Below are 22,713 nucleotides of genomic sequence, written 5' to 3'. Positions count from 1 at the left end.
GATTTAATGGATTTAATGTTTTTTTTTTTTTTTTTTGTATTTAAAGATAGTCTTGTAGCGCTAGATGTAAATAATTAAATAAAAATACTAATTACGTTACGTTGTTTTATTGCGTTCGCGCTTAAAACAAGTGTGACCACCTGTCACGGAGCGGAAAATCCAATCGTTTTTTGACAAACTGTAGCATTATTTATCTATAGGAACGTAAACGTTTTCGCAGCGCTAATGAAATATTGGCGAGGAGTAAAATAATTTATCTTATATTTGTGCTGTTGCAAAACGGCTAGTGGACGCGGGCAGCAATCAGCTGACAGGGAACAAGTGCTTGTGCTACAGTGACATGTTTAAAGAGCGACGAGCGACCTGTGCCCGTATAAATGTTTTACTTTCGTGTGTGTCCCGAATTCAGGAGACAAGAGACATCCAATAAGCAGCCATCTTATAAGAATGGCGAGTGAATTGCTGTGAAAACCTATATGTATAAACTCCGAAACTAATGTCGCTGATGAGGAAAACACTGTTGACAAGCGGGCAGCTACCACAGAGGGCAGCAACAACAGCTACGGCCCACGCAGACATGTGCAGTGCGCAGCTAATCTATTGTAAATAAACTGCGTCTACGTCTATTGTGAATGGGCACATTTTCTCGGTCACGTACGCCGATTCCGATTCCTCGATTCCCCGTTGCAATAACACCAGGTGCAAAAGGGGCTTGAATTCGCGAAAGCACAGGTGCTGAATAAAACCCCCGATCCTCCGGATTCAGTGACCGAAGAGCAGGAAAGCAGCGGAGAACCGTCAGCGCTACTACCAGGTGAGTTTCACAGCACCTAAAACCGCTATCCAATTCCCCAATTCGCGATTCGCTACAACAAGAACGTTGTGCAAAATCGATTTTTCTATTGCCAGCCTAGTTTCCGCCCCTCTGCCCCGCTCTGTTACTGGAACGTTTGGTATTTGAATTAATTGCATTAGTCGGCGGGGGAAGTTCGATGCAGGTGTCCATCTGATAAAAATTAATTCGGGGTGTTATAGCTTTGCAAATTCAGGTTAACAAGATTATTTTCCATCTTGTGGTACCAACACACTGAGCTCTAAAAGTTTTTAATTCCAATTAATTGTTGTCAAAAAAAAATACTTCGTATAAGAAACCATTTTTATTCTTTTCATACATATTGGTTCTTCATCGGTGGATTTTAGACCTCAGGTATCCCTCATTTCCAAGATTTTATTGCATACTTTTTGACACCTTTGGAATAAAATGTAGGGCTCTAGTGATCCTGGAGCACACGTTTTTATAATGATATTTGTATTCTTCATCAATTACATCGTAAACTCTTACTGCAATTATTACAGGCGATAAGATAAGTCTGTTTTTTTTTTAATGCTTAAAAGCTAAGACCTTTCAAAATTCGCAAACATCTTAAAATAATAACGTTGGAAAATCAAGACGAACAATTAACCTACCAAATTCAGCCAGAGAATATGTTAGGCATTCTGTGGGCAAGTTCCAAAAACCAATTGTATTAAGTATATAATGTGTGCATCATAATTATTTGTATACCCTAGAGCGTTCTTATTGTAAGTTTGCTTAAGTATTTCGAAGACTAGCCGGTATATACCATCTTGATGTTCTATCGGAAGGCCTTTGTCGGCACATGTAGAGTATAGCTTCGTCCTTGCCACGTTTTCACAGACTATAAATCGACGGCAAATGTAATTTTCATACTAAAATTAGCACCTTTTAAAGTACGATAGCTTTTTTTTTAGTTATATCTTTCTTGTGCAGTTAAAGGCAAAAACATGTTTCTTAAAAAGCAATCTGTTGCTAAGACTTGTCCACGATGTTAAACCACAGAGATTTTAAGTCTTTTTGGCTCGATTGTTTGAAACCTTAAAGCTTTAAACTTTTTTTTATAAACCCACATGGTTAATAGAAGGTATACCAAATGGAACCTTGATTTTTCACTCGAGTTAATGTAAAAAAAGGAAATGTATATATATGTATGTACATACATATGGTATTAAAGGATCATATAGCTTCGATACCTATTAATTTTCTTTTGATGTCTGCTTTGTATGTGAAGAATCCATGGATAGCCGGTAGCCATGGATTCAGGAAAATAATTCTTCAATTTCAGAAAACCGCATACTGGAACCAATTTTTGACAAAATCAAAAACAATACAGACAAAATTTCTTGAAATTATTGATTTAAAAAAACAAACACTTAGATTTGAATATTGAATTAAAACGTTCAGGAATTCTATCCTAATTGGTTCCGTTTCGATCGCATCTGCGCCTTTGATGCGCCCTACCCCTACATCCTTGGTAATGACTTCTTCTAACCAAACAAAGGTAAACAAATGTTTGAGAAGTCTTTGACGTACCCACAAACTTTGTTAGGTTAAACTCTTTTCGAGACAGCAACTGACCTGCGACAAAAGGACCCTAGCAGAAAAACATCTGCCGGCTCTGTCTGGATCGGTTTTTACCTGCCTCCAGGGTTTGAAAGAACTGGGTTCAACGTACGCCTGCGCAAACACGGCTCATTGCTCAAAAAATGATGCAGCTGGTTCGGGAAGAGGGGGAAAAGTGATTGGGAAGTTGTGATTTTCAGCGACATTTTGCACTTCCTTCTCGACGACAACTAAGAGCGGAAGTTGCAAAGTAGCAACTGTCCTGAAAGACCAATTTCTCCAGTCTTTCCTCATATCCTCGTAACTGGCATGTAATCGTTTTCGATCGACAACGTATTCTGCCCTCGTTCATATACCGGTTTTGTCCCCTAAGTTGCTCGGAACGCAATTTGAAACTTTTCCGATTGGGGGCCCCTCTTCCTGTGCTCGTCCTTATCCCATCCTGCATCCCCATTCCCGGTTACTATCCCTACGGGTTGTGGTGTCCGGTTTCAGCAGGGAGAATTCATGTTTGGAAAGCTGCTTCTCTTGGTTTGCTCCAAGTTTTTTTATGCTGGCTACCAGAGTATGGGAAAGGAATCCTGGGCGGTCGGCCAGCCGTTGTTGATGATGAAACTAGACCACTTTAGAAAAATAACATAATGGTAAAGTCTGTTTTATAAACCTTTTTTTTCGGCTAATCGTTAATAGACTTTTTTGTTAGGATTTTAAAACATTAAATAGTCAAAGCAGTCTGGTATTCGTGCTATGTGCTAAGTTCTACTGCTAAGAAATATCAAGGATTTACTTGGGTCATTCACAACTGGTATATAACTGAATAGCAGTGTCCTGACATAAAAATAGGGTTTCGAATTATTAATAGGTTTCCAGAAGATCTGTGTACAAAGTATGTATTTCGTAAACACAACAAAAAATTGTTTAATTAGCTTCTTCAACTATATCCTTATCCTCGGAAAACCGAGGATCATTCGACAAATACGAGCACAGACAATCGATCGCATTGGAGCACCTCAGAGCAGCAGGCAGATGGCAGATGGCCTTTGGTCCGTGGCACATGCCAAGCGACAATCGAAGGATCGAAGAACGCTGAGCAAGGGTCGTACCAGATGCGTCCAACATTCCCGGTCGAGCAGTAATCAATGCAACAGCAGGCCAGCCAGGCCCGATCCCTCCTGTGCAGTCTTTTCAGCTCCGTTCGTCTCAATGCCCGGCCGGCTGCAATTGCTGGATTGGTTGCACACGAACTGGCATTGCATTTTACAGCCGACATCTGTCGGTTCCGAGGGGACTGCTGCTGCTGTGCCAGCAAGCCAGCTAGCCAGCCAGCTGCGCGAGCTCCGATTAAGAACTCGGCTTGCAGGTGATGTAGGGTTTCCGCTTGGATCACTCCTACTACATACTACTCCTGGCTGAGTACGGAGAACAAAATACGCATGGGGGATGGCTGAGAATCAGCTGATTTGCGCAATGTTTATAAACAAAAAGCAAGCGGCAACAGTGGCAGTAACCCTTAGACAGGTCTGGGCATATTTTTGGAATCACCACCATGGTAAGAGTCTCAGCCAGAGTCAGGGCCACAGCCAGAGCCAGAGCAACCACCGACCTACATTGGCGCACTGGCTCTGGAAAACATGGCGCATGGGGTGGTTCCGCTCACACGCACGCACCACCTCGCACGGGTCGGCCTTCGTAGGTGCAAGGACATTGGGAAACCCCCCAAAAATGTAAACAAACGAAAGCAACCCCAGCAGACACCGGCACCGACCGCATCCGCTCTTACTCTTGGTCATGTGTCGAACCCACCACCACCGCCTTACGGACGGATACGGATTCGGTAGCGTGGCGTGTGCCGGCATGTCATCCATCCACAAAATGTCTTCGTCACTTTTAGGGGGTTTCCCAAAAAAACCGACACAGAAAACCAAAACAGAGCGCGCCGTCGGTGGTAGTTAGAGCAGCGCACGGAGAATCCGCTCCCGCACCGCTCCCATTCATAAAGCATAATAAACATACCCCCGGACTAGGTGGTGTTTTTGGCACAGATCCCGCCAGAAGTCCGGAAGGTCAGGTGTGGTGGTTCCGTGGATGAAGGTCTAACAAGTTGACGACTCAACAAGTTGTTGCCCCGCCGGGTGGTTGCGTTGCAGCTCCCGCTGGTGGGTGGTGGGTGGTCTGAAGACCGTCCCAACCCATATCCCCGACCAAGGGTTAATAAAGATGAGGTTATGCAGTTAAAGACACATATCGAACAGTTCATAATTGGGTTCCTTGTGTTGTGTGTCAGTTTTATGACTTGAGACTGAGATTCATTTGCTTAAAATTATATATTGAAAATTTTCTATTTGGTACTAAAGATATTTTGTATATAAGAGCTTTATAAATAGATCTTTACGTATTATTTCTACTAATTCCTATCGATTGCTTTTAAGGATATTCCTGAAACTTATTTGAATTAGAATTGGAGGGGTTTCAATTTAGGTATTTATTGGGCATAGAAGGATAACATTTTATATTAGCACTCGCATAGTTTTGCAATCGTTTTTAACTCTTATTTTGCATACCTTTAACTTCCACTTGAAAGTGGCAGTGAGTCACGGTCCTGTTCCATATTTCGCTGCGGCATAGATCCGGATTTGGAGCGGTATTCGCGGACTGTCACTACGTCCCAGAGGCTGCCACTTGAGCACGCGCCATGGAAATCTTGACAATTTCTTCCTTTTGCTTGCTTTATGGTACGGTATCCTTGCGCTTCCGATTTCTGATTTCTGCTCAGCATGGCCGCCATTTTGTCGACCAATAAGACTGGGATGCGGAAAGTGTGGAGCGATAGGCGAACAATGGCGGAAAACGAGGAGAGGAGAAAACGCAAAGGAGAATTAATTTGATTGCGACGGCAGCTGCTGGGCGTGCTGCAGTCGAGAGAGCGAGGCAGGGAGCAGAGAAAATGGAGAGCAGCGAGTGTGCGCCGAAAGCCTGCAACGGGAAAGTCGTCATGCGCTTGGCGTTCTCCTTCTATCAACGCTTTTTACTCCGTTAACACACACAGTAACAATAAAAAGTCGAAGGGACGCCTGTTTTAAAAAGGACTCGCAGGAGCCCACTAAATTCACACACACACTCACGTACACGCATAGGCAAAACATAAAATGTAACGAACTCAAAGCATAAAAACAAAACAAAGGCCAGCGGCAAAGGAAGAGAAACGAGCCAAAGCCAAACAGTTGTGCAATTGAGATAAAGGACAACAAAAGGGAAACTTAGAAAAGGGGACGCGTGCTTTGCTTTTCGGTCGATGCCTGTCGATTTCGCACAGTGGGTTCTTTCAAGAAACGGATGAAATAAATTAATTGTTCTGAATAGGAGTTGATGGTTACACTTGAATTTATTTTGAGTAGGTTTTATCGCACTTGGAGGAGGGATTGTACAATTTGAATAGGATCTCAAATTCCTCGGAAAGAATATTTTAATGTAAACAAAATACAATAAATATCAAAAGACCTTTAAGTTAAGGACAGATATTTCCTAGTTCGATTGTTTTTAAATTTAGTAAATTATGAAATATCTAATAAATTAAAACACTGAATAAAGAGGTAATTAATGTTCTATTGATTTTAAAAACTGAAAATTCGACTTAATGAATTAAAAACTGAAAGTCGATTTATTTTAAGTAACTAATACTTTAAACATATAAAAATGGATTGATTTTAATATATATTGAAATACTTAGTTCATTAATCAAACCATTTAGAAACCAAATTAATTTTAAAAACAGCAGAACAGGGAAATATCTGTTTATATTTTAAGGCGAATAAACTTAAAGAATGAATTTATGTAAATCTACTGAACCGAAAGCAAATCTAACAAGCCCACTGTGCCGGGTTCGACGCGCGTGCTTAGAGTCACAAAGGATATAAAACAGGCAACTGCCAGCAATGGTAACAACAACAACAGCGGCAGGAACAAGGAAAAAGCATAAATAATCTTGTAGTTGTTGTCGCAGCTGAGGTAGAGCTCGAATTGAAATTTTATGAGAAATTGTATTAGAGAAATGCTTTGTGGAATCACACGAGACACAGGCGACTGACTACCGAGTGTGGAAGTAAGTTCGGAACGAAGTGGAATGGAGGAGGAGGGGCAGGACGGGAGATGGGAAGTGGGAATGCGGAATGCGGAAAAAGGGGACGCGCATTATGGCGGTTCTCCGTGTGTTCTTTGACGACGTCATCGCCAGTCCTTGCTATTGCTGTTGTTGTTATTATTTTTGTTGTTGGTTCCTGTTTTCGCTTTTTACCGTTCAGTCAATGACCACATTGTGTACACAACTGCAGCGCTGTGTGTGTGAGTAAGTCCTGCCGGAAGTTGACGCCGCCGCCTGGTCATTCTCGCTGCTTTCGTGCAAGCTCTCTCCTTCGTCCTGTTATTCCTCACTCTCTCTCTCTGTTTCTCTCGTTATGTGATATGACAGAACTGCTTTGGAGAAACTTGTTTTCCTGGATCCTCGGCCTCCCCGCCATCTTTTGTGTTTGCTCAAGTCCTGCCGCGCAGTGTGACCGTTTTAAAGCGCTCTGGTCACGCTTTGATCCTGCCGTGTACCCTCTCCTTCGAGCCCCAAAACACTCCCCCGGCCGCTTTCCGTAGGCGTTACCCGACTAATGACATGTTGTAAATTATACTTTTGCTCGACGTGTTTTTTTCGCTATTCGCTGTCCATGCTGTTGTAATTACTCAGCGCGGGTTTCCTATTTATTCCTCTCGCCCGTTTTGTTTCGTTTTATAATTTTCTGTTGGTTTTTGTACGGTTTTTGTGCACTAAGAATGAGGGGAAGCTTGTTATCGAAGCGGTATCACTTAATTTTGTCCGGCAGTTGTCCTTTGCAGTTGCATATGTGATAATTTGTATTGCAGATACGCGGCAGCATAAAATTGGGTGTTATTAGCGATTTTCAAACTTACTTATGTATCTGTCCTTTTATTCTGGAGCCTATATAATTTTTTACATTGATCGGAACTTTATATTACTTATAATCTTATAGATTATTTAAATCTATGGAGATGATCCTAGATCATCAGAATAATATATATTCAAATCCAAATATATTATTGACGTCCTATCACAGTAATTAATTTTTGAAAAAAAAAAAACAGATATTAAATTACAAATATATTAATTAACTAATTTTAATTATTACCGTAGACGTATAAAATTATATAGATTGCAACACAGGCAACATGATTAAAGAACATAACAATAATGTCAATGATCATTTCTTTTATTTAGATTTCACATATTTCCTTAAATTATAAATGGGATAAACGTCTAAGTTGCCACTAAAATCAATAATAATTATCCTTTCCAATTAAAAAAAAAAAATATGTAAACATTGCAAAAAAATAGACTACTTGGTGAATCTCTTATAGAACCAGTTATCTCGTTCTCTGCACCGACAGACCAGCATCCTTCGTTCTAAAATTACTTGCAGGTTTTTTTACTCTTTTAATACCCTACGTAAGTTTAGGGCTGTGATCAGACTCTGAACCTAAATCATGGAGGGTTTAAATTTTACCCCTATTATATTGTTTCAAGTCTCAAGTGGATTGATAACCCTGCCACTGAAGTTCGCCTACCTACGATCGCAGTTGATCCGAGAAATGTATGTCCCAGATTAGATCTTGGCCTAAATCCGAAATCCAAGCTAACACAATGCATAATGAGGATTAAGTCCCTTGCGATTTCGCAGCCGCCTCAAAGGGAACGAAATAGGGACAGAGACGGGGGCTCCGACTGCGGGAGAGCGTTTCAAATGGCAATTTCCAATGCATTTTCCTTTTGCCACGTCTAGTTTTCGCAACGACCCGAAAGAGCAAAGAAAATGCATTGTTCGATGGTCGTATGGCTGGATGAATGGATGGTGAAAAGGACGATGGATAACAACTGCCGTTTTTCCTCTCGGCTTGCACTTCCCTCTCCAGTTTTATCCTGCCAAACTTGTTTGCGCCGTCTCCCTCTCGCTCTACACTAATTTTCCTTCCACATTATGCTTTGACCAGAGCATTCGCATTAAAAGGACAACGCTCTCAGCGTGTGCGCGTGTGTGTGTGTGTGAGCCAGCGAGTTCTGTCGACGCCTGCGTCTGCGTCGTTGCCATCGTCCTGGCATCAGTCTGTAGTTCAGTCAACGCTCGCCGCTCAGACCGCTCAGACATGTCGTGCCCGTCGTGAGTGCTTCATATATATATAAATACATATATATACACACAGTTATCCTCGGAGAGGCCCCCGCCCCCGGAACAACAAAGTCAGAGACTGGAAAACACAAGACTACGTCGCCATCAGATGTTGCAAAAATAAGTTTATAAAAACAAAAGACGTCAAGCCAAAGTTAGTTAAATCGCAAGAATAGTCGAAAAGTGTGTCCTTAAAGTGTGAAGAGCAGACAACAAATTGTGCAAATAAATTACACAGAAAAGGAGCAAAAGTTAAACAAGCCAATAAAATAATATAATGTGCAATAAACCAAAACGAATATAAGGACAAACCATCATCTTAAAGCGAGCACGAGTCCTTTGCCATTTTGTTGGGATTTACGCACTGAGAGCATCAAAAAAAGAAACAGAAGCGAAAAAAACCATCGAAGCACATCACAAGTGAGTCCCAAATTTCGTCCTTTCACACACACACACACACACACACACACATACTCGCTGTCTTGCGACTCGCCCATTTAAAACCGCTCTTCAACGAGTACCCAGCCCGCTCCCTCTCCCTATGTCTGTCTCTATTTCTCCTTCGAACTAGCAAATAGTTTTGCGCACTCGTCATTGCCTCCTTCCCCCTCCCCCTTAGAAAACATCGTCGGTGCTCCGCTCTTTCTCTCTGTCTCTCTCTTTCTCGCTCAGTGAACTCGTCGGGTGGTGGTACAGTTTTCTGCTTAGCCGAAAAATTGCGTAAATTTTCATCTAGTTTGCTGGGATGTCTCGCACTGCGTTGTCCTTGTTTTCGCTATTCTAGCCGCTTATCCGGCCTGCAGAGCTTGCAGTCTGCGTGTGCCGAAAATAGACAAAATCAATCCTGAACCATTGGTATTAAGTGAGAAAATTGTGTCGGGGGGACTTGTGACTATTCGCTTATTGGGCGTTTTCGATCTGACTGTCTTGTTGCGGGGATATACGGTTCGTCCTGGATGACGTTCCATAATTAATTATCCGCAGTCAACATGATTTATTGTGATTTTTTAGTGAGAGCTTCACGTATACAGAAATATATATGTATGTACATGGAGAGAAATTCCGCTTTCTGAATAAAAAGAAATATTGTGATATAAATATTTTTGTACTATTTCATCATCCTTTGAAATGATATGGATATTGCTTGGGATCTCAAAAGCTTTTTTGTCTTTATTTGGAATAGTTTTTGCGGTTGTAGAAAAATAAAACACAATGAAATTAGTTTGATCAGTTCTCTTAGAAGGTTTGATCCTTGCAATTTTGGTCGAATGTCAGGGGTTTGGATTCGTTTCGTTTTCTATGAAATATTGGTTAACTTTTTGCTTTGATTTTAATCCACTTAGTTTATTTGAATTGAGTTATTTATCTAAACAGGTAAACAAATGATACACAAATTATAAATTTCCTCAATTTCAGCCTTGAATTTAAAATTTAAAAGGCCTGCTATTAGCTAAATAAACTCTTTAGTTAAACTTATTTAATATTACTAACTTTATTCAGCAGCAATTGACAATCAAAATTGGTAAGGTAATTGATAAATTCAAAAGTTACAGCGTTTTTAACACTATCATAAGAACCAATCAACCTTAAACCCCTTTTCGTTTTCAGCCCGAGTTCTGCATGATGACATATGATATGCATATTCAATTTGCATTTATTTTTAGTTTTTAAGGCATTCAAATGAACGATCGGTGCACTTTCTATGGGTTCCTATGGGTAATGGGTCTTGCTAGCACAGGAGGCAAGCCTCTCGAATGGCAGCAGCAACTGCATATCCTGCCAGCCTCTATTTTCCTGCTAGTCAGCCTGCCTGCCTGCCTGCCTGCTGTTGTCGTTACCGCGCCCATTTTGAAAGGCGCTCGATGAGTTGCAGCTGTTCCTGCGTTTCATTGTTTGCTTTGTGGCAGGCAGCCGATCCTTAGCGATCCGATCCGATCGTTCAGCAGTTGCGGGGCAGGCGGGCTGGCAGACGGGGCATCTGCTCGGGATTAATAGCCCGAACGGAGCACGGAGTTTTAATGCTGCTTCTATCACAGTTACAGATCGAAGCAATAGACTCCAAGAGATTAGTGTCTCGTAGAGACTAAACCTGATTCTGGCAGTAGGACGAAAACAGAGCGTCGACGAAAATGAAAATGTCAGAGGTGCCCCGCATCATGGTCTTTCGGCCCACCTGGGAGGAGTTCAAGGATTTTCCCAAATATGTAGCCTACATGGAGTCTCAGGGCGCCCACAAGGCCGGTCTGGCCAAGGTGGTGCCACCACCAGAATGGGTGCCCCGGCGCAGTGGCTATGCCGATTTGGATGCCCTAAATGTCACAATACCGGCGCCTATATGTCAGGTGGTTACCGGCAAGCAGGGCTACTACCAGCAAATAAACATCCAAAAGAAACCGTTGACCGTGAAGCAGTTCAGCGAACTGGCCAGCACCGAGCGCTACGCGACCCCCAAGCACTTTGACTTTGAGGATCTGGAGCGAAAGTACTGGAAGAACATCACATATGTGGCACCTATTTATGGAGCGGACGTCAGCGGCAGCATCACAGACACCGACCAGGATGTAAGTGTTTGGGTTTTAGTGTCCCTCTGTTCCCTCTTGACGATGCATTGCATTTGCTGTTGCAGAGCTGGAACATCAACCGGCTGGGCACCATTCTGGACTACGTAAACAAGGACTACAACATCCAGATAGACGGCGTGAACACTGCGTACTTGTATTTTGGCATGTGGAAGACCACGTTTGCCTGGCACACGGAGGACATGGACCTCTATTCAATCAACTACTTGCATTTCGGTGCGCCCAAGACGTGGTATGTGGTGCCGCCCGAGTGCGGCCGCAAGCTGGAGAAGGTGGCGAATCAGTACTTTCCAGCCAGCTACAAGAACTGCAATGCCTACCTGCGCCACAAGATGACACTCATCTCGCCCCAGATACTTAAACAGCACGATGTGCCAGTTAGTAAGGTGTGTTTGTCAATAGTTCCACAGTCCAATTGGGTGGGGACCTCAATGTCTATATCGAACATTTGCAGATCACGCAGGAGGCTGGCGAAATCATGATCACGTTCCCGTTCGGCTATCATGCCGGCTTTAACCACGGCTTCAACTGCGCCGAGTCCACAAACTTTGCCATGGAGCGATGGATTGAGTACGGCAAGCGGGCAGTGCAGTGTACTTGCAGCAACGACATGGTCAAGATCTCAATGGACACGTTCGTCAAGCGCTTCCAGAGCGACCGCTACGATCTGTGGCTGGAGGGACGCGATGTTGGACGGCATCCGGAGGATCCCACCAACGGGACTCCCAGCGCCGCTCCCCTGCCCCCGCACCTCGATGTCCTGCTGTGTGATAAAAAGTAGGTTCCCAAAACTCTGGTGTGCCTTTGAATTTGTGCATTAAACAAGTCTCTTTGCCTTTGGTCTTTCCCTTCTTTGCAGAATGAAGAAGCAATGCAACCCCACCAAGGCTAAGAGTTTTAAGGAGCGCAATCCCGATCTTGACCTGGATGAAATCCAGCAGAATCCCAACGTGCCAGATGACGTCAAGGCCATGCTGAAGGAGAGCGTCCTCACGCTAGACACCGCTGAGCTGGGCCTCGACGAGGGCGACTACGCCAATGAGGATGCCATGAGCCTGCAGAGTCCCGCCGATCTGAAGACAAAGCAAGAGCTGCTGGAGTACATAGATGACGGCACAGGTGTGTGCTGTGCACCGTTAGGTGCCATCGAGAGTTAATGCTTTGGCTTAACCATAATCTCTTAATTTTCGCTCTTGTTCTTTTCTTATTTCTCCTTGATTTTCTGTTTGAATCTTTTAATGTGTAGAGGATGACGACGAGGAGGAGGATTTTAAGCGGCGTAAACAAAAGCGCAAGTACGACGCCGATTACGATGACGACTGGTTGGCGTCGAAGCGCAAAACGAATTCGAGGAACAGCAGCCGAGGCCGTAGTCCGCGCACCAAGGATGACCGCTCCATATCGCCAGCCTCCTCCACGTCCTCGACGTCACGGGGAGCGAGACGCGGGAAGGCCAGTGGCACGCCCCGCAAGACGCCAGCGAGGCGGAAAAAGGAAGCCGTTATCACGTCGCCGCCGGTTGCAACCGGCGCTGTCAGAGCTGTGCTGCAATCGCCAACACCTGCACCCGCTGCAGCAGCAGCAGTCGTATCAGCAACTCCAACGCAATCTGCAGCAGATGGTGGCGGCGGAGGTGAGAGCAGCAGCTTTAGCAGCCACTGCACCACAACATCCACATAATCACAACAGCTTCTCCTAACCAATTTCATCCCAGCCACTAACCTCTGTCCCCTTCCCAGCAACAGCGTTTCATGACATTTCACAGCTGCTTCGTTGCACTTCCGTTTGACCCCGAATTCAGTGTTTTTAACAGCATTCCCATTGTTTATTAGTTTTGCGTTTTAAATGTACAAATTCAAATCGTCTAGTTTATTTTAATTGTAAGAGTGCGCCAGAGAAATATACGATCACGCTTTTAAATCTATGCTAAAAACTAACCAAAACCAAAACTGTTTTACTAAAACGAATCCAAGGTGTTTGTTGGTGCTGCTTGGGCCTGTTCTTCTCGCTTGTCTGCCGGCCCCCAGAATTGTCGTCTTTATCTTGTTCGCCTGCCTCTCGCCTCTCACTGCCTCATTGCCCTCCAACCTTCCCACTGCTCGCAATACCTCCCTCCGAGTCCACAGCCTCTATGTGTGTGTGTGTGTTAATATCACCAATAACAATAACATAACAAAACAATCACAGAAAATCCTGTCGCGAATATGAACTAAATTCTACCGATTGCCATTTTCCAGATGCCAAAAAGGAACAGCAGAAGCTGCAGTTCATGCAACAGCCCCGAAAGTTCGAAGGCAAGATACCAAAATTAAGTGCGGCAGCGGCAGGAGCAGCAACAGCAGCAACTACATCCAAATCTAGTCAAGAGCAGCAGCAGCAACAAATTTACGTTAACATGCTGCCCGCGGCCAACACACTCAGCGGCATTCCACAGCAGCAGCAGCAATACGGTAGCACGGACGGAAACGTCTACCAGCTGCAAAACGAGATACTCTGTGATGCAAACGGTCAGGCGGTGACGGCCGCCACGGCCTCATATCAGACCACGGCCAGCAGTCCGCAGCATCAGCAGCAGCAGCAACAGAGTGTTGCGAGCAATGTTGCCGGTAAGTGTCCGCTTTGAACTTGTTTTGCTTAATTTGTTTATTTGTTTGTTGGTTGTAGTCTTTGTGTATGGTTTAACCCTCTTGTGTACTCGAAATTGGTGTTTCAGTTAACCCCTCATTGTAAATAAAAACTCACCTTTATGATTTAACCCACGTCCCACGAATCCGAACTAATGCTTTCCTTCGTACCCTGAGTGTTGCACAGTCATTACATTTCACACTTTACCATCCAGCGAATATTTATTAATTTATGACTTTAATTCGTGATTGGTGTCAAAATTTAGAGATAAAAACTGAGGACAAACTGAGAACTTGACTTCCATTTGCTGTGTTCTTGTCGCAAATCGAAACAATTTAAACTGAGCGAGAAACTCTTCAAGAATAATCACCGATCAAAACCAAATGCCTTTAATTAATAACAAATGCTTATCGACTGCTCCAAACACTACATATGTACATGCTCTTGTCTATAATTTACGACCTGCTACCTTCTACCAGGTCCGTGTCTATCTCTTCTCGAACTCTCCTGACCTATATTGGATCTGTATAACATAAATAAATGCACAAATCATTTCAACAGCAGGAACTCTAATCCGAGCAAAGCGCGTCGAACACGGATCAAAGGTCGTGTTGATCTTATCTTACCTGATTTAGTTAGAGATTAAGCTTCCGCTGCAATTCAATATCCGGGGGCCGAGTCTGTCCAGTGCGGCCCAGCGGACGGCGACAGTGCTGCCCATACGCGTCCTTGCCAGCACTTGGGCCTAGGATATTGCAATTGTTTGCCTTACTTTTTATATTTGCGTTTATTATTTAGTTATTATTAGCAAAACACAGACTACCTCTGTAGAGACCCTTCACTTATTGTTTCACACCATCGACACATCCAGTCCTTGGCCCTCGCGAAGAGAGGAGCCACCAACACACCAGTTTCATCCTCTCTGCTCTGTCCTCCTGTAAAACCTCAGCCTCAGTTATTCAAGTACGATTATTTATTTATTTAGATTTATTTAGTACGTATTGAGTTGCGAGTACTGTACCAGAGTTATGATTACGATTACTGTAAAGTAGACTTAAGTAAACACAGATTCTACCGACAAACAAAAACCAATTCACTCACGACGTTCTTCCGAATATCCTGTATCCGTAAATCTAAAGGCACGTGTACATGGCGCAGGTGCTAGCCACCTGTGGCATCTCTGCACGCAGTTGGCCCGCGAGTAGCTTCATTTTGCACTGCATTCGTTTTATTCGAACCTGATTTGAGTGAATTGTTGATTGATTTCGACTTCGATTACGAATTGATTTATTGATTTATGCAAATATTACATTCAAACACATCTTTTATGAACCGAAACCGAATATGTATTTTCCAAAAAATATATAAACAAAAGACAATGTGGTCACAACTATTAGTTCGTCCTCCATCCTGCATACGAACGCCAACAACAACGGAGTGGACTCGATCACAACCACCACCCACGCTCAGCAACAGCAGCCGCAGTACCACTACATCACCACCACCGGCGAAGACGGACAAACCCCAACCACCATAGTGTTCGAGAACTACAACGGCGGGCTGCCGGCGGTCACCTCCGCTGCGCCCACGCCCGTCTCCGTGCCGCAGAGCAACGCCGCTGCCACCACGACCACCACCACGGCCCTGGTCAACACGGACGGTACAATCATCGAGTTCGACGGCAGCACGTATGAGGAATACCATGTGCTCAAGAGCGAGCCCGGCAGCAGCGACTGCCTGAGCAACGGCAGCAGCGCCGTGGCCGCCGACATAATCAAGTACGAGCCACAGCACGGCATCGCCGGTGACGAGGAGGAGGACGACGAGGAGGCTGGCCTGCTGCATGTCAAGTACGAGGAGCAGAGCCTCGAACACGATCCGGACCACGAGCACGATCACGACCCGGAGAATGAGCACGAGTACGAGGAGTTTCAGGTGATCAAGGCCGAGGTGGAGGCCGAGGCAGCGGAGCAAGCCGCCGGTACCACCAGCTATACAATCAGCCAGGATCAGGGAACTTCGGTGACCTCGGTGGCGCCCAAGGCGGGTTCGGCGGCGGCAGCCAAGCAGAAGCGCAAGCGCAAGACACGCGTCATCGCCGACGACGAGCAGGGCGAGTATCTGGAGAAGATGAGTGTGCGCGGTCTGGACATCGCCCGCTATGAGCACATCATTGACGGCGTGGCGTATTGCCTCGTCTGCGCCAAGAATGACATCTTCAAGACCTTCAAGAACAAGTACAGCTTCCAGCGGCACGCGTATCTCTTCCACGAGGGCCAGAACCGAAAGATCTTCGCCTGCCCCATCTGCAACAAGGAGTTCTCGCGTCCGGACAAAATGAAGATGCACAAGAAGGACAAGCACGGCGATGTTCCCATGCCGCCGTCAGCCACAACGACGCCTCTGAAATCCGACGGTCCGCCGGCGAAGAGAGCGCGTAACGCTCGCACTCCACGAGTCCGAAAATCCAAAAGCGGAGATGGCAGCACGCCGACCAAAAAGCGGCTGGCGCAGATAGACAGCGTCCTGGATGATGTGCAGAATGCAGAGGTTCTAACAGGGTCGCCGGTCAGCGTGAGTCACTCGCAACAGCAGCCCATGCAGCACACCCTTACCACCTCGCTGGCCTCCACGACACCTCAGCCACAGCCACAGCAGCAACAGCTGCAGACGCTACCCTCGTTGGACTTCAGCGGCATGATTCTGCCGGGCGGAGCGCAGTTGGCGCTGGCCAATCCAGGCGCCACCAGCTCAGTGGGTCTGCAGCGCGGACCCTCCACACCTAATGGCGGCCAGGCCGCCGCGCCCACCACCACGCTGATCTACTCGAACCAACTGGAGCTGCAGCAGGCACTGTTGCAGCAGCAGCTGCATGGCCAGAGCATCATGATCCAGGACCAGGCCGGCAATCTGGTGCCTCTTCAATTGGACGGCAGCCAGGCAATATATACCACGACGCCGCAGCGCCAGCAGTCTACGGCGGCGCCCACATATCAGACGAACCAGCAGCCGCAGCAGCAACAACAACTGGTGCAGCAGCAGCAGCCGCTGAAGGTTCCCGCCAGCCAGGCGCAGCAGTCCCACTACGAGCTTGACAACGTGACCTATCTTAGCTCCACGACGGCGGCCACCCCCGCGGCGGCGGAGCAGCAGCAACAGCAGCACGTGATTGGCACGGTGCAGAGCTACCAGATCCTGACGCCGGACGGCCTGCAGAACTTCCAGCCCAAGCTAGACTCGGGTGAGCTGGGCGACCTCTGTCCCTACTCGCAGTACACCTTCACCACGCATGCAGGCACCCAGCCCACACTGAATGCGAACGCGCTGGACGCGCAAACGCAACAGCAGCAGCACCAGCATCAGCAACATCACCACCAGCAGCAACAGCACCAGCAGACGCAGCTGCTGCAGCAGCAGCATCCGTTCGCCACGCACCACAATCCGCACCAGCAATTTATGGAGATCAAGAACGAGCTGCTTATCAAGGGAGGAGGTGACACCTATGCCCTGGACGCCGCCTCCATGTACCACCTGCCCTTCTCGCCCACGTCAATGATCAACGCGGTGAACGATGTGAACACCTCGTCGCTGCTGGAGACCAAAGAAATTAGGTAAACCAACCCTTTCCAACTAACTATATCCCTTAGCCCTTCCCCGTCTCCCTTGGACTTTCCTAGAGTAACTACGCGCCCGTTTAGATTGCCGCTCTGCATCTGTATCTCGGTATCTGTATCTCTGTACCTCTCTTTGTATCTGTACTATTTATGTAAATTCTATCGCTATATATCTGTCTCTGTATTCCTTTCGTTGAGATCATCGGCGGCGGCGGTGGCGACGCTGATTTTCCCTTCACGTTTCTCACGTAGAGAGTCACCCACCGCCGCCGTACTTGCTACTAAACACCTGCAACTTGCAACACCCGATGGCCGCCGGCGAACACACGAAAACGAACATATGTGGGAGAAGGGGGGGTCTTCGCACACGTGTTGAAAAGTCGAACCAAGTACTTACAATAAGCATTAATCTGTTTATTTTTAAATAATAGTATATATTTTAGTTTTATTTTAGTACTCCATTACCTTAGTTTTTACGTACGAATGATTATTTTGTAGCGTTTTGTAAGTTTCAGTTCATTTAGTTTGTATTTTGACAGTATTGAACATTTGACTTGATTTCTGTGCATTTATTTATTTACCTTACCAGTAACACGAACCCACAGCGGTTGGCTTTACTGCCTCTGTACTTATTATCTGCTAAGCGAATGCCATTGATTGAATAACCCGAACCAGTAACCATAATAACCATTTCGTTTCCCTTTTCGTTTCGAGCAACAGACTTGTGTTCAAATACGTTTTTTAAACTTCAATGCAATTTTGTTCTTTTTTTCTTTCTTTTCTCTTGTTTTATTTTATGTACACACAACCAACCCACCAAACAACCAATCAATCAATCAATCAATGAAACCAACAATCCGACAATATAAAACTCGGAAAAAATTAAAAATCGTATTATAAACCGCGTAGCTACGATATATCAGAGGCCGTGCTTCTAGCTCTCTAGAGAACTGTCGACATCCACCGAAAGCTGCAGTACCAAAAATTCTATCTAAACTGAGCGCGAAAACTCGAGCAAAAGCAACGCAAATGGAAGCCAAGCTGAAAAATGAACACTGATCGAAACTTGACGAAACAGTGTGTACACATCACATAGCTACTTAATACTCATTCGCTTGCCTCTTGGCCTTGTCCATTCATTCATATTCCTCCACCATCTTGTTGTGTGTGTGTGTGATCGACAACAACTAAAATTGAAACAAATAACAAACTCCCCCAAAACACAATCCATTCGAGTAACATAATAAAAAAATTAATTACAAAATACAACAAAAATGTATAAAAATTATAAAATTGGACATTAGTGCAAGGTATGTGTACTTTTATTTATTCGCTTTATTTCCTCATTTGATTTTGATTTGCATTCCACCATTTTATGTTTTGTAATTAACCAAAGTACCAAGGGATCAATAAATCGGAACACCTAACAATTGGTTTGACTTCTCAGGAGAAAGCTGCCGCCAGAACAGACACTTAACTATAAAGATTTGTACATATTCTAGTGAAATAAATGAATTAATTATTCTGCCAGTGTTTCCACACTGACTAAAGCTTCCCTTAAAGACCTAACCTTAAATATCTAAGGGGTGAACGTTTTTCGGGGTAAAGTACAGTGTACAGTGTCTCCTGGCTGCGGTTTTTTTACCCCCATAAACAAACATTCCATATACATTCATCCATCCAATAAACACGTCTACATTGGATCATTACATTAAGCTATCAGCCATAAGTGTCATTATTATGATTTACTAACCCGAATTAACTTTGATTTAAGCATCACTAACATTCGAATTACATTAAACTTTAAATGGATCAGATCGAACTAATCGAGCTATGAAAAATCAAAAAGAGAATCCAACAAACACATGCTAATCAAAATGTTTTTATTTTTTTTCTTTTTTCACCCAACAACATTTTACGTTCGTCTGTGTTGTTTGTGCTTTTGTGTTATTCCCTATGATTTGCACACGAAATTCATAAACATGCGACACAACAACCTGAACAACATCAACAACATGCAGGTTCTTCTAAACACCACAACCGCGACCAGAAACAACCAATGTTCAAGCGGCCATACAACACACCACCAAGCAATCACAGAACCCAGAACACGAACAACAACAATCCGAATCAAAATCAGACCAAGAACCCTGTCCAAGATGATTTGCAGCGTCGCCAAGCGGAAGCGAATCGCATTTACTACGAAGAAATCATCGTCAAGCAGGCGAACGCTCGTGCCTGCGCTCGTCCCGACAGCAACAGCAAAGGTTGCAATCGCAGCAGCAACATCAGAAGCAGCAGTAGCAGCACCGGCAGCTTCGTCGACCAGTTCGCCGAATTTGTTGTGCATTCGTCCAGAACTACTACTCCCATGTCCTCCGATCCCATGTCCCATGTGCCGCCTCCTCCAACAAATAATGCAAACGATGTCTCATCTCTCCTTCCTCCCAAAACCAACAGCAGCAGCAGCAGCAGCACACCAACAACGTGTCCGTAGTGAGCAGTAGTGGCGGCAATGGTATCAAAACACCGGCCAAGAAATCCTCATCCGTCATCCTTCTGGCCGCTCGAGGAGCTGGAGCTGGCAAGCATCCGCCTATTAGCATTCTCAATGGCAGTTCCAAGGTCGCAACCGGAGCCGGAGGCGTGACTTTGGTCCGTGTTAATAACTCCAACCGCAATCAGCGCCAGGTGATTGTCGCCACGGAAGCTGCAACTGCAGCTGCAGAGCAAGAGCGGCAGCAGTTGGCCTCCGAGGAGGAAGAGCTGGCCGAGGAGGAAGAGCTTGATGAGGACCTGGATGAGGATGCGGCGGCCCTTGGTGCTCTGTCCTCCTCGACTGCCCAGATTCTGAGGAAGTTCCGCATACCCAAGGGCACAGCCGTGACGGCGAAGTCGGCGGGAGATAATTACCTAGCCATGCCCACTCCCACCCCATCTCCACCTGGTGGCGTCGTCAGCGTGGTTAGCACCGGCATAGACGCTGATGGGGGCTACATCGAAAACGAGGATGACATTATAGAGGAACTCAACGAAGACGATCTGGTGGAGGAGATTATCGACGAGGAACCTTGCGAGGAGCAGCCAGATCTGGAGGAGGAAGTGCCGACAAGTGCCAACGAACACGATGGTCTCGCCAACGCGGGAGCAATGCTGCTCGCTCCTCAGCCACAGCCCCAACCACCGCCACTTCAGCTGCAGACGGTGGCCTCCAACGGAACGGTGACCTGCTTTAATCTGCCGGCCAACACAATCCTGCTGCAGTCGGCTGACGGCAGCATAATCGCCGCCACCCAGGTGCCGCATCCCAGCAAGGCGGGCCATCAGCAGCTGATTGCCCTACCGGGCAGCGTGGCTCTGGCAGCCGATCCGGTGGCTCAGCCTGCTGCTGCGGCAACGCCTCAGGCCACGCAAACCCTGCTGCTGACAGCCGATGGCACGGCTATTCCTATACTGGCAACCGGAACTCCCCAACAGCCGCAGCAGCAACAGCAACAGGCTGCTGCTGCTGCTGCTCAACTGTTTGCCGCGTAGGGGCTAATGGGTGGCCAATTGGGTCGATTTTTGAACAGTGCCACCATAATGCCGACCACGTACTTCTTTTAATCTCAAATCAAATCCTTTAAATCTCAAATCGCTATTCCACAGCGATTCTTCGGTTGCTCATGGTGCAAAGCTTTCGTTGGCTTAGCTTTCCACTGTCGGCAACGCGCCTTTAGTCTCTGTTAGGTTCTCTTCTATAACAGATCAAAAATCGTCACATTTGGCCACCAATAATGGGGAAGGGATGGGGAAAGGAGTCCCCTTACTGTAAACACAATGAATAATAACTCAAACATAAGCAAAGCTACAACTCACTGATATTACTACTACAATGTTGGATGTGCATAAGAAATGTATTTTTTTATTACCAAACCAAATGCCTATATGAATTCAAATCAAATGTTGTTCAACACACCGAGACACACACACGAAGGAATCAAATATGTATGTACATTTCAAGGCAAACTTAAGAGCATCTTAATATTAATTAGATTCGTACGCCTAAGGTAACTTTTAATCGCGAAAGTGCAAAGACGATGAGACACACACCCGAAACCAGTTGTAACTATTTTATCTGCCGTCTCTGTGCAGTAAATATGTTCTAGCCTAATTTAGTTTTGTGAGGACTTCTTTTCCGATGTATCCAAGAGAGTTCTCCCACAAATACCTATATATATTTAATTTGTTCCTTGATTAAAGAGAAACAGACAGGCGACTATGTTCTTGTAGTATTTATCCAATAAGTTCTCATTCTATTTATTTATTTTTGTTAACCAATCTTATATCCGTGCATCCCAAGCCCTCTGTCCCCTTGTCCCCTTGCCCCTTATCATTATATTTTTTAATGTGTTGTATATTCTTTACAAAAATATTATATATTTTGTATCCGCAATTTTGTTATGCCATTTCACTTACAAATAGGAATTCAAGCATAGCGCACTGACCTAACATTACTCTAAGTTGTAGGCTCTATACTTTAGGATCAAGTATTTTTTTAAACGAGATTCTTGCAAAGCCAAGAACCCAACACGACCCAACAACACACTAGGCTAAGCAAAGCTAGATTAAGCCTAGAATATAAAGAAGATGGAAGACAATGATTCAAAAAATATATCTAAATATGTAATTTAAGACACAACAAATGAGCGAAAATAAGTTGCACTTCTGTAAGATATACATACATAAATTAAGCCTAAGGTCTAAATCATAACGAAGCGAAAATGTAAACATTAAGCAAACTCGGTGTAGCCTACATTATGTAAAATAAAAAGTCTAAAGCTAATATTACTTTACATAAAATATATATTTATTATATACAATAAAATAAAATTTTAAAAATTTAAAGCAATAGTCGGTGTGTTCCGTAATTTTTGACAAAAACAGGTAAGTAATTTAAATAACTATTGTGTTTAAATAAATGGAAAAATGGAAAGTTAATCAAAAATGATAAAAATATCTTACAATCAATAATAATGTTCGGTAAAAAGATTAAACAGCAAGAAAGGGATATAAAACATTTGTAGATATAATAATAATTAATAGAAATTATGTTTTGATATTCATTTTTCATAAGATTTTTGGTATTAAATATGTAAGTATATCTGTTGGTTGTAATATCTAATAAATAATGTATATAATATATAATATAATATGTATATAATATATAATATAATATGTATATAATATATAATATAATATTGCAATTTGAT

The 22,713-nt window shown here is 44.5% G+C and overlaps 2 protein-coding genes across 9 annotated transcripts; both read left to right on the top strand.

The window, feature by feature from the left end:
• Window positions 1-20: 20 nt before the first annotated feature.
• Window positions 21-22,352, top strand: Kdm4B (Lysine demethylase 4B). Of its 8 annotated transcripts, none has more exons than XM_086838444.1 (10): window positions 21-814; window positions 10,680-11,204; window positions 11,270-11,608; window positions 11,677-11,999; window positions 12,082-12,341; window positions 12,469-12,855; window positions 13,460-13,828; window positions 15,223-17,458; window positions 18,371-18,538; window positions 19,483-22,352. In XM_086838444.1, exons 2-9 carry the CDS (start codon window positions 10,773-10,775, stop codon window positions 18,405-18,407), a joined length of 4,383 nt encoding a protein of 1,460 aa, XP_086694570.1. In that variant the 5' UTR covers window positions 21-814; window positions 10,680-10,772; the 3' UTR covers window positions 18,408-18,538; window positions 19,483-22,352. The 8 variants fall into 8 exon arrangements, with proteins under 8 accessions (XP_086694570.1, XP_020815597.2, XP_086694575.1 ...); XM_020959938.2 differs by having other exon boundaries at window positions 18,371-18,771; XM_086838445.1 differs by lacking the exon at window positions 21-814 and adding an exon at window positions 8,585-9,063 and having other exon boundaries at window positions 18,371-18,771.
• Window positions 19,521-21,307, top strand: LOC147642841 (uncharacterized). The gene is given in 2 exon segments (XM_086838452.1): window positions 19,521-19,935; window positions 19,938-21,307. Coding segments are annotated over 2 exon segments (1,545 nt in total). The 3' UTR covers window positions 21,068-21,307.
• Window positions 22,353-22,713: the final 361 nt, after the last annotated feature.

Source organism: Drosophila serrata, unplaced genomic scaffold (genome assembly GCF_035046125.1).
Source record: "Drosophila serrata isolate PLE 108 unplaced genomic scaffold, ASM3504612v1 contig_347, whole genome shotgun sequence".
Taxonomy (NCBI): domain Eukaryota; kingdom Metazoa; phylum Arthropoda; class Insecta; order Diptera; family Drosophilidae; genus Drosophila; species Drosophila serrata.
This window is presented reverse-complemented; position numbering and strand designations above follow the sequence as displayed.